The sequence below is a fragment of the Xiphophorus maculatus genome, chromosome 16 (assembly GCF_002775205.1).
Source record: "Xiphophorus maculatus strain JP 163 A chromosome 16, X_maculatus-5.0-male, whole genome shotgun sequence".
In the NCBI taxonomy this organism is placed as follows: domain Eukaryota; kingdom Metazoa; phylum Chordata; class Actinopteri; order Cyprinodontiformes; family Poeciliidae; genus Xiphophorus; species Xiphophorus maculatus.
In genome coordinates this window covers 25001098-25012388 of record NC_036458.1, presented here as the reverse complement: position 1 = coordinate 25012388, position 11291 = coordinate 25001098, and the positions used below count along the sequence as shown (strand labels likewise).

Sequence of the window (11291 nt, the reverse complement as noted above, 5' to 3'; positions counted from 1 at the left end):
CACGCAAAGGTTTTGCGAGGGAACGTGTCCCTTGGAGGGCTCCGTACGAACCACATCCATCACCCCGGCCCATCCATTTGTGCGGACAGTCTATCCCCTATTTTATTTGTCTGCCTTAAAAGAGTCAGGAAGAACGCAAGAACTCCTTTTGGATCCGGATCCCCGTTTTACAACCGAGACGTCTTTCGCCTGACTTTTCCGACTATTTTTGTGCGTCGAAAATGCTAAATCCGCACATTGAAACCCTCAAGGTTTCTCTGAGATTATTAAAAATCTACAACTGTAGACCCTGTTCCCGAACCAAGAACGAATCAAAAAGCATTTTGTTTATTAGTTTATTAAGAAATTAAGCAAAGAAAACGAGCAATGACTCCCCTGGCTAGTCCAGGGAAGTGTTGAAGAAAAGATGAAAGTACATCGCTTTTAATATCCACCAGCCCACTTACAAAGAGGGGAGAAAAAAGAAGAATCCCACCAGTTTCAGTTTACGTCACAACTCTAGTATTTGAACCTGCAGACTGTGACCCTGGTAACAATCTGCAGGTAACTGGTTCAAATCCAGTTCAGAAATACCATTTATTGTGTTTCCAGCGAGCTGTCTGGCAACATGAAGGATGCTTTATAGCTGAAATTGATTGATTGCTTGATTGACTGAAACAAAACAACGATTTGTTATAACATTGTAAAACCTGTTAATGTATTAAAAACATCACTTTCTTTAAAACACAGGTAAGGCCAGAAATCTAGTGCTGCATGTAAATTACATCCAGTGTAATTCATTCATTTCCAATAGTCATAACACAGTATGAATAAAAGGCTGGGCCAAAATTATTTTTGAAATATTTTCTTTAGATTCTTTTCCAAGTCAGAAAAAGAATTCCGAGTTATGATCTGAAAACAAAAACACACAATGCTCCTCTCGACTTTTGGGAAAACAATCGTTTTATTGGCCAAAACATTTTGCTGAAGTGGAAAAGGGCAGTGAACACGTTTCCTTTCAAGCCCAATGATGAAGGTGCATTTTCAACAAATATCAACTGAGAGCAGACAGATATACATGATGATACTGAAATGCAAATGCTGTTTTTATTTTTAAATAATGACCATCACTGGTGAGGATGTATCTTTTTAATTATTGATTTGACACTTTTAAGTATGTTAAGAGATTAAACGAAAATCACTATTATTGTGTTACACTGCCTTAAACAGAACTGAAGTGTTACTTGGAGTGTTCCTTTTGGATTTTGGATCTTCTTGTCTGATGGATGTAGAAGAACAAGTGAACTGTTGGTTTGTATTTCAGTAGCAAAACAAACAAAAAAATAGACAAGAACAACTAATTCTGCACACTGTACTCACCAGTTGTTTTTGTACAGCACTGAGGAAAAAAGCCATACAAAATATATCTGATGGAAAATGAGTCCAATTAAGATTCAAACAGTTTCATTATATATCTGACAGTAAATTCATTTCTGGTTTATTGACAACAGTCAATCCCAAAAATCTTAAAGGAATCTGAGCATTTTTATAATACACTAGAACACTTGTTGGAACAAATACAGATGTTTTTTCTGCAACCTTGTTGTCCAGACTGACTTCGATTCACCCAGAGGAGACAAGGCACATCACTTAATTAGCCAACAGGGTTACTCTCTGTCTTCCTCTGTTAACAAGATCTTTCTTCGCATAAAACAACAAACCAAGGCTCCAACGAAGGAGTGCCTGACTTCTGCTCCAGCTTATTCAAGCAATAATGGTCTTTCTAATCACCATGACTCTCTTCTTGCTTGGAGAAATAATTTGAAGTTGGGTTTTACAGTTTTATTGTTTTTTTTTTTTTTATCAAAGTAAAACAAAGTAAAATTAACCAATTAGCTGCAAAGGTTGAACAAACAAACCTGGTAAGACCAGTCCCCATTAAACTAGCAGGAAGCAGTGGGAGAACAACAGGACCATTAAACCGTTCCCTCAGCCCACAGTGGCAGAATCATTTAGCTATAAGCCCTGGATTCATCTTGGCTGGTGAAGCCATAGACAATGACATCCCATCATAATACGTCATGTTCCTCCACACAAATCAACAAGTTAAAAAGAAAAAGAGGCAAAACAAGAACTAAAGTTCTGATCAGTTCAAAACCAGCCGGAGACTCAGGGCTGGGAGCTGCCCTGGCTGTCCAGGTCCGTTTCGGAAGAACTGGTATCTGAGTCCGAGTTGTTGTCGTTCCGGTTATCGTCTGCCAGGTTTTTTTCTCGTATTCGTCTGTGAGTGGCACCGAGGCGAGCCAGCAGGCTGTGGTAATCGAAACAGCCACGCTTCTCACCAAACGGGTCCTGGGGAAATCGTCACATTACTTCATCTGTGGTAAACCTCAACAGGAACATTTTGTTAACAAACAGGGAACAAAACCCAAGTCATCCCCCAACAAATCACCAGAAAAAAGTTGCATCTCTTTGTCTTTCATATTTGATTTTTGTATCTTTTTGTGTTAAGTATCTAACAGTGTCCTATGACTGAGGTGCCTTAACTAGAGGTGCACTGATTTATCAACCAGCCGATCTATCAGCATCGATTTCCTTCACTTTTGAAGATCAGTGATTGACCAATAATTAAATGTGAAGCTGATCTTATCCACTGATCTTATCTTCCTCGGCAAAGGTGTAAAAATCAGCCACTGTCCTGTTTAGCTCTGCTGTTAGGTTTGACTGTTAGACCTGCAGGTTGAAGTTAACAATAGTTACCCCAACTCCTGTGTATACTTTCCACTATCCACACTTTCTTCAATTCATAATTATGCATATAGTGGAACCTCTTAGTGTCAACTAATAAGGCAAACGTTTTAAAGCATGAAAGGTATAAGCATTTCAGGTGATGTACACAAGGTGGCGCTAAATACAGATGATGTGCTGTTATAAGTGAACCAAATACATCACTGCCTATGTTATTTCTGAGCTTGAGCAACTTTGGTGACAATACAGGACATAAATTAAATGTGAATAAAACGCAGACATTGACATTTGATTATAAACCTGAAAAATTTTGTGTGCTGAACTAAAACCTAAATGGGACCAGACCGTATAGAAATACCTCGGTGTTCTAATGCCCAAAGATGCAACCACTAGAGCTAAGTGTAATCATGAGGATCTCCTGACTTAAATTAGATTGGATATACAACCATGGGTTGAGCTCATGTCACCCTCTTCATGAGCTTAACCTAACAAATTAAATCTGTCAAAATGAATATTGTAAATATTAATATTATATTATAAATATTACCAATAAATATTAAATTATATTAAATTATTTAATATTAAATATAAATATTACAAATATTTATCCTCTTGTTCCAAACCCTACTGGTAAAAATTACAAAAAAGTAATTTATGGATACAATGCTCTCCAGATTTATATGGCTATGAAAAAGCTTACAAATAGATCTAAAACACTACAACTCTCAAAAGAATTAGGGGAAGTGAACATACCACATGTAAAGAACTACTCCTATTCACAAATAAAACCTCTGATAAACCGATGTAATAAAAACTATAACCACGATCGATGGAAGGATATTGAATTAGCTCTTATACAGAATCCTCCTCTGCAGGTAATGGTGGGGAATAAAGATTTAGAACAGATTCAATTCAAAACTGAAAGTCCTTGAATAAAACTCCAATTATAAACCTGGTCAGAAGTAAAATAAGATCATAAACTACACAATAACCTGAGAATTATAAGATGGTGTGTCTATGACCCTGATTTTAACACCAATCAAACAAATACTAGATTCCCTAACTGGTCATTTAAAAGTATAACAATACATTTCTCAATAATGGATAAAGGTCAAATGAAAGATTTTCAAACACTTGCAACAAGTTGTAACTTATAGAAACAGGATTTCTGTAAATATCTAAAGGTACGTCAATATCTCAATGGGGAAGTTATGAGACATGAGGAGCAGGAACTAGTGATTAATGAAATATTAATGACATATCAGGCAAAATCCAAAAAGTGTATTATGTCACAGCTATATGACGGACTTGTGGTGTAAAAAAGCTTATTCAAGTTTATTAACATTCAAAATGGGAAAAGGAAAGTAAAATGAAAATCACAGAAGAGAGATGCAGTTATTGCATGACAGTGTGGAAATGTACAAACTCATATTCATGGAGAAAGTTTCATTGGAAATGCTTGCTTAGACTTTTTAGAACACTGAAAATGAAAATTCCTTGTACTGGGGAGAGCCTAAGAGCTGGAGGCAATCTGGAAACACAGAACCCAACCACTGGCATAATTTGGGCTGTACAGTAAATAAGAGCTTACTATATAGAAATACACAAACATATTGAAAATATTTTTTAAATAATGAAGCCTAGGCTCAAATTCAAACTGGAAGACTCTTTTATCCCCACCGGGACCCGTTAATTGAAGCGACCTGCCCACAATCGTCGACCTATCAACGCCGGACCAAGCCACGTCACGTCCAATCATCGACCAAGTCCCAGCTGATAAGGACCTTCATTCATGGTGTCCTTCGCTCTCCAGCCGAGCTCAACCCACCACCACCCCTTCTCCTCCATTCGCCGGGTCCTGAGGCCCGCACCCTTCTTCAACCTCCACCACCAGTGCCGGCCCCTGGGGGATGACGTTCCTAACAGCATCGGGATGCTCATCTGAAGCCTATCGCTAACGCTGCGATAACTGTCATCCCCAGCCGGGGCCCGAGCGCCAAAGACTTTAAATTCTGTTTGTCAATAAACTCTTCTAATTGTCTTCTTATCTCCGTCTGAGTCTCTCCAGATTGAAATACCACCTTTATTCTGGGTAGAACAGTATTTCTACCTGACAATATAAAATATTTGTATCAAATAAATAAATAAAAAATTGTCACCAGACGCTGGCTCCTTCCTGAATCTCCTTATGGTTATGTACAAAAAGTAATGTCTTTTCAGAATAGTGGTCTTTTGTTCCTGCTTCGTGTTCTAGATCTGTTTTTTTTGTAAATGGAAATGTTAAAAAGAAGGAATTTTGTAACCGATCATAGACTGGACCTGTGACCTTGAGGTGATAATCAAGCTCTTGTCATGTCTCAATGTTTCAGATGTAAAGATTTTAAAAATAGTTCAAAATAAAACAGATTTACCTGCATGTTCTGACCCTGCAGATGCAGCCTCTCTTTGCAGACTCCTTCATAGAAGTCATAGTATTCTAGGAAGGACTTCTCCATCACACTGCTAAACATCACATGCAAAACATTCCACATTACACCAGACAGAAAGAAGACAGTAAATGCGGCATACATATAATCCTTAGTGAGAATGTGTGTTTTCTCACCTCAGAGCATCAGGACAGGGAACTTTGCCTTCCAGCATGTCACATACAGCCACCCTCATTGTCTCATGGCGGATACACTCGTTGTAATTCTTACTGTCCCCTGGGTGGCGCTCCTGTTCAAAAGCACACAGTTCTAAAACTTTCTGTGGAGTCTCTGACATGATGCAGTCCTGAGATCTTAGCTCTATTAGCACATATGGTTAATGCAAAAACTCATTTCACCAAGACAACCCGCTTTTGGCTTGCTCTGTTTTCAAATAATTTCCATATTTATATTTGTGAAAAAAAATAATTGCTCAAACAAAAAGAATAAACTCACAGCATCAGATTGTAGCTATGGTAACAATACAATATAACTACGGAGATTGTTATTTGCACTTTTAAAAAGTAAACTTGTTAGCTCCTGAAACTCTTTATTTTAAATGTTAAACAATTTTAAGTATTTTAAGTTATCTCTGCTAAAACCACTAAATCAAATTTAACAGCATTGTCATTCTGAATAAACAAATGTTAAATTTCTATATCTGTGGTCTGGGTTAAAATGTTAGCATTTATGGGGGCCTTCATCAGTTAATTATGGTAGTTCATTTTGTGATCAGTATTATATCGTGTTTTTAGATCCACTGGCTGATTACCTAATTGGGATTTAACAGATGTGCAAAAAATTTAAATTTATTAGTAGTATTTTTTTGGGTTTGTTGTTTTGAAGACTCTATAGTTGTATGTTTAAGTTTTGTGAATAAAGTTTTCCAGTAACATAATTACCCAGTAACATTTTTAAATTTCCTGTAAACTTAACATCTTTTTTTTTTTTCCTCCCCCCCAAGGGGTCTTTTGTGGGCTCTAGTCTCCCTTATATGAAAGTAGGCTGACAGGAAAGGAGGAAGACATGCGGCAAATGTCGCTGGGTCCAGGAATCAAACCCGCGACAGCCGCGTTGAGGACTCAAGGCCTCCAAAAGTGAGTCGAGCTATCCCCTACGCCACCACAGCATGCCCCAACTTTTAATACAAAAACGGGGTGGATTGAATCAGTGCCCGGACCTCTGGGCTTAGCAAGTTTTCTTGGGGGAAACCCTGAACTGTTTAAATCCATTGCTGCCAAGATTTTTAATGACGTGAACAAGCTAATGCAAAAACAAACTTACTCATGTGTGATTTTACTTTCATTTCTTATTCAATGGAAACACCGCAACTGTGAAATTGTGTTTTTTCAACATTAGCAGAATATAGACAAAGTTTTGCACACATTTGTAATGGAAACACTCAGCTTTGTGTTGTTGCTGTTGTCACAGCTGCATGGTGTTAGCAGCCCTGCTAGGAGGCGCTACCTGCTCGAAGCCGGGCTCATTGTGATAGGGGTTCTCCGTCATCAGGGACTGGATGGAGATGAGGACAGATGATATGCTCTGTGCTGGACTCCATGCAGGGCCAGTCCACGTCCTACACATACAACAGCACAACTAATTTACATACAGTCATTACTGGAATACTTTCTATTTATAGCCAAAAAATAAACATGACATATCCACTGTTCTGGTATTTACCAGATTTTTTTTAATCATTTAATTTTAAGACTTCCAAAAAAAGCCAGTAACCTCCAACCACATCAATATTTACTAAACAAATAAAAAGTACATCACAAAAACTCCCCAAACACAAAAAATATTCAGATCACTGAAATCTAAAGGGAATGAGCTTTTCTTTATCATGTCTGTTATTTTGACGTATGACCTTAACATAACTTTTTGAAGGTAGCTCATGTTACCCAGGCAAAATCTGTTTGTTTTTCTGCCTGTGTGAATACAGGCATGACTCCATGTTAAAAAAACATGACTCCATGTTTTTAAGTAGCTAATATGATCAGAGACTACAAAGTTAAGAAAATGTGTATCATCCCAGAATATTTCTATTTATCACAGGTTCATGTGGCAACACAACAAATGGGCTTAAATTTCAGGATTCTAAGACAGCGAAAAGCACACAAAGCCAGAGAGGCAGACTCACCCCAGGATGCTGAGGCACACCTTGCCGTTGCGGTAGAAGTTGGGGTTAAAACGCACTGTGTTTTGTCCGGTTGTGATGAGCTTTACCCGAGGTGGATGGATGGGATAGTCAGGGGGACAGCGGAACAAGAAAAGAAAGAAGCCGCCCTCATACGGTGTGTCGAACGGTCCTGTGATCAGAGCATGGATCTAAAATGTGGAAGATAATTATGAAGCACAGGAAAGATTTAAAAAATGTGAGAAAAATACATCCAAATCTGTCAAATGTACTTATCCATCCACTATCTAAGTAGTAATTAAAGCTTTCTTTAAAAAAGGAAATGAACTGATAATGTCACAAAAATGTAATCGATTTAGTCAGAAGATCCGATTTCTCTAAATCAAATCAGAATAAAAAACTGACCTGACTGTCATTTTTGGAGTCAGCTGTGCAAAATAGTCCTAATTCAGTTGAAAAAAAACTACTTCCAAAAACTATTTTTTGTAACCCAGTGTTTTTTGTAAACCCAGTTTATTTTTCTGCAAAAAAATTAAATAAAAAAAAATAAGTCCTTTGTGTTCTTAATATGGTCCTGCTGTCATAAGAACAAATAAACAGTTCACTCAGAAACAACCAGTCACTCTATGACCAAGACGAGGGTCATAGAGCTGTCAATCAGACTCACGTATGGGCTGCTAAGTGTGCTAATGGCAGAAAAACAATTTACCATTTCAAGAAAACAGTTTGTCCCCTTTCATCGGTGACTATGCTAACTAGCCTGACCTGTCATGGTAGGCTGTTGTGGGAAAACTAGCTGTAGAGTAGCAGAGAAAAATGGTTAGGAGTTGAGCAGCACATACATCAGGTTCATTGACAGGGCTCAGACCCTGTAAGGAATAACCACAGAGAGCCATTATTAAAATGTCCCAGAATGAAAACAGGAGCATGAGGAGAACGCTAAAAGAAGGAAAGGAGGGGATCTGGTTAAAGTGGGGAACATTTCCCACATGGTGATTGGTCTGTGTTCATTACCTTGGTCATGTCTTGAGGATCCGGAACAACAAACATCCCAGGGGGGGGTTCCTTGTATATGGACATAATATCCCTGCAATGAAAGAACATACAAACTAACATACATTTATCATACAAACTAATGAAGACCGCTGGTTCTATCAGTGATCTTTCAAACACTGTCTAAGTTCTTTGAAGTGCTATGATTCCAGCATAACCATACCTAAGATTGATCTGGTCTCTCAGGTGTTTATTCCAGCAGGTTTTCTAATCAAATTTACAGTCAAGATGGAAGACTATCTCCTTCTCAGTGATCTGGAGAGGGATCAAGGCCCTTGTATCATCATGGCTGGATTATTGTAATCCACGTGGTTCACCAGAAATTAATATGTCATCTGACTGCAACTAGTGCAGTGCAGCAGCCATTCTTCTCATTGGTAAGCAGAAGTGTGACCACATGTCACCAATAACTTCAAAGGCTTCCAATCTGCCAGGTGTAGATGGTGAAATCCCTCCTGATATTGAGCATCAGAAATAACCTCAGATGGACAATTTATGGCTTAATTATGAATAGTATTGTAATTGTATTGCTATACACCAGTGGTTCTCAAACTTTTTTCAGTGATGTACCCCCTTAAGAATATATTTTTAGTCAAGTACCCCCTGACACGGGCAAAACATTTTTGGAATTAAAAAGAGGTACAGTGCTGTAAAATCACTGTCTGATTTATTAAAGCCAAACAACTTATATCAGTGAACCTGACAAATACATCCATATTGCAAACATTGCATGGTTAAACAAAAAAGAAAAACAGAAGACGGTGACCACCAGGAAGGTATAAAACCAGTCAAACCGTTTTATTTTAAAGGATATTGAAACTAAATACTGAATATAAAATTCAGTGCATGAACACACATTTATATTTTATCGAACTTATCACAAAAGAATTTTTTCCAAGACTTATTATGAGGAGCCTACTGATTTTTTAAAGATATTTTGAAAAGCCTCACGTACCCCCTGCAGTACCTCCACGTACCCCCAGGGGTACACGTACCCCCATTTGAGAACCACTGCTATACACATCTACATCCATCATTATAAAACATATTTTTGTTTCTGTATGTCTATAGAGGTAGCTAGAAAGTAAAAGAAGATTTTAAAAAATGAATACAAAAGGAATGTGTCTATTAAATGGAATTGTATAGTCCCCTGGTATTCCTCCTCCTTATAATATGCATGTTATAAAATATTGAACATCCAGTTAAATATTATAATAAGGAAATAATTCCAAGTAGACATTTTATAAATTTATACAACAGATAAGGTGAAATTAATTACAGTAAGATGGCGTAAAATTAATTTCTTCCTTTTAGTTGACTTTGTTTTCTTTTTTCCGTTTGGTGAGGGCAAAGCTTAGGTTTTGCTTTCACTTTCTGCTGAAGCTGGAACAGTGCTGCTGCTTTCAATACCTGCAAAGTCTGCTTACCGTTCATTTTAAAACAAAGTGTTGAAATGGTAGAAGAAATTAAAATAAAATATGTCAACTTATTAGAAATGTGTGAGCGTCAGTTATACAGTAGCTGGAGCAGGCGGCATTGTTTATTAGGCTACAGAGCAGGGACTAAGTACATATTCAATTCGTTAAAGCAAACTGTAAAATAATCATTAATTACTTGGTATAACGTCGTCGAATGCAATTTTAATTAAGAGTTTAGTAACAACAATACTTTGAAGGAAGTTGTCTTACTTTCTACGGCTTCGTTCCTAGTCTAGGCCTTATTACATGTTAGGAGGAAAAAAAGCTGTTTACAGTAAACCATACAAACAGTCTCCAATTACTCGTTATTTACCTCTTTATCCTCAAAATGCATTGCTGGGATGCCTTCTCGTTGTCCCAGTCTGCACTAAGAGTCGGGTCCCAGGAAGTGGCGTGGATTTGGGACAAGAGGCCCCCTCCTGCCAACCCAGCCACCCCTAGGCCGACACCGGACAGGGGTGAGGACGTGTGTACGATCGGGGACACGGCCACGACAGGTATCGAAGAGCCGGAGGTAAATGTGTTCCCAAACCCGGTAGCATCAGAGGTAACAGCGGACATAGGGGACACTACAGCGGTCAGGCCACCCAGCGCCGCTGTAGTCGGAGAAGGAGAGGCCGAGTTCGGGCTAGGGTGCGCACCGCTCGCTGCAGGATGTTCTCCGGGCAAAGAGTTGGCTAAAGTGGGCAGTGGGAAGGCACCGCTACCTTGTCCGGGAACGCCTAAGTCATGGGAACTGCCGCTGTACTCTTCTCCAAAGCTGTCCGCCATAGCTTACGAGCTAGCAAGCTAGATAAATCTGGTGTGCACTAACTTGTATTGAAACTAGTAAGCCTCATTGACTCTTGAGTAAGAAGTTCCCTTTACTTTTCTATTTACCAGCTCAATCACAGAACAAGGCGGCTTGAGGCGAGTCCAGCGAACAAGGAAATTCTTCCCACGACATGGTGGCTGTCTCTCGTTAGCTTAAATGTATATTTTTACCAACCCTCAATAAAGTGTTCCGTTTTAATCTGAATTCAAACGGTCTTCTCGCGATCACAATGACATCTGTTCTTCCGCTAGATGTTATCGATGTAATTATATGTGTTTGTGTGGAGAAAAAAGCTTTAAAATGACCAAATCACAATCACTAACGAAGCATATCGCAACTTCAGGAACATCTCACCGTCAGCTCTACTGGAAATGAGGAAACTTGAAATATCCGGTGAGGATTTTCAAAGTAAAACTCCTGTTTGGGACTTTTTTTTTTCAATGACCACTTCAAAAGCATGACAATAATTTCTTATCATAAAGCCGGAGCTGCAATGGTTTAATACGTAGCATAATTTCTGCGGTAAAATTCAGTAAGAATTGAAAACAAATAGTTGGATCACTTTACACATCCTGTATCTACTTTTAAGACTGTACTAAAAACCTTTATTTGCA

The 11291-nt window shown here is 38.4% G+C and overlaps 1 protein-coding gene across 1 annotated transcript; it reads right to left on the bottom strand.

Annotated features, from left to right (window-relative positions):
* Positions 1 to 921: 921 nt before the first annotated feature.
* Positions 922 to 11043, bottom strand: ube2z (ubiquitin conjugating enzyme E2 Z). Its single transcript, XM_005811912.3, has 7 exons — positions 10177 to 11043; positions 8347 to 8419; positions 7336 to 7523; positions 6660 to 6771; positions 5330 to 5442; positions 5139 to 5229; positions 922 to 2331 (listed from the first exon to the last, which is right to left on the bottom strand). The coding sequence occupies exons 1-7, from the start codon at positions 10632 to 10634 to the stop codon at positions 2149 to 2151; spliced, it is 1218 nt and encodes a 405-aa protein (XP_005811969.1). The 5' UTR covers positions 10635 to 11043; the 3' UTR covers positions 922 to 2148.
* Positions 11044 to 11291: the final 248 nt, after the last annotated feature.

Excerpts from the sequence above, each read along its gene's own strand:
- ube2z (XM_005811912.3), bottom strand. The coding sequence starts at position 10,634 with ATGGCGGACAGCTTTGGAGAAGAGTACAGCGGCAGTTCCCATGACTTA. Across the intron at positions 5,230-5,329 it reads CCCTGTCCTGATGCTCTGAG|CAGTGTGATGGAGAAGTCCT; the intron begins GTGAGAAAACAC and ends TGTGATGTTTAG. Across the intron at positions 2,332-5,138 it reads TGCAGGGTCAGAACATGCAG|GACCCGTTTGGTGAGAAGCG; the intron begins GTAAATCTGTTT and ends CGATTTCCCCAG.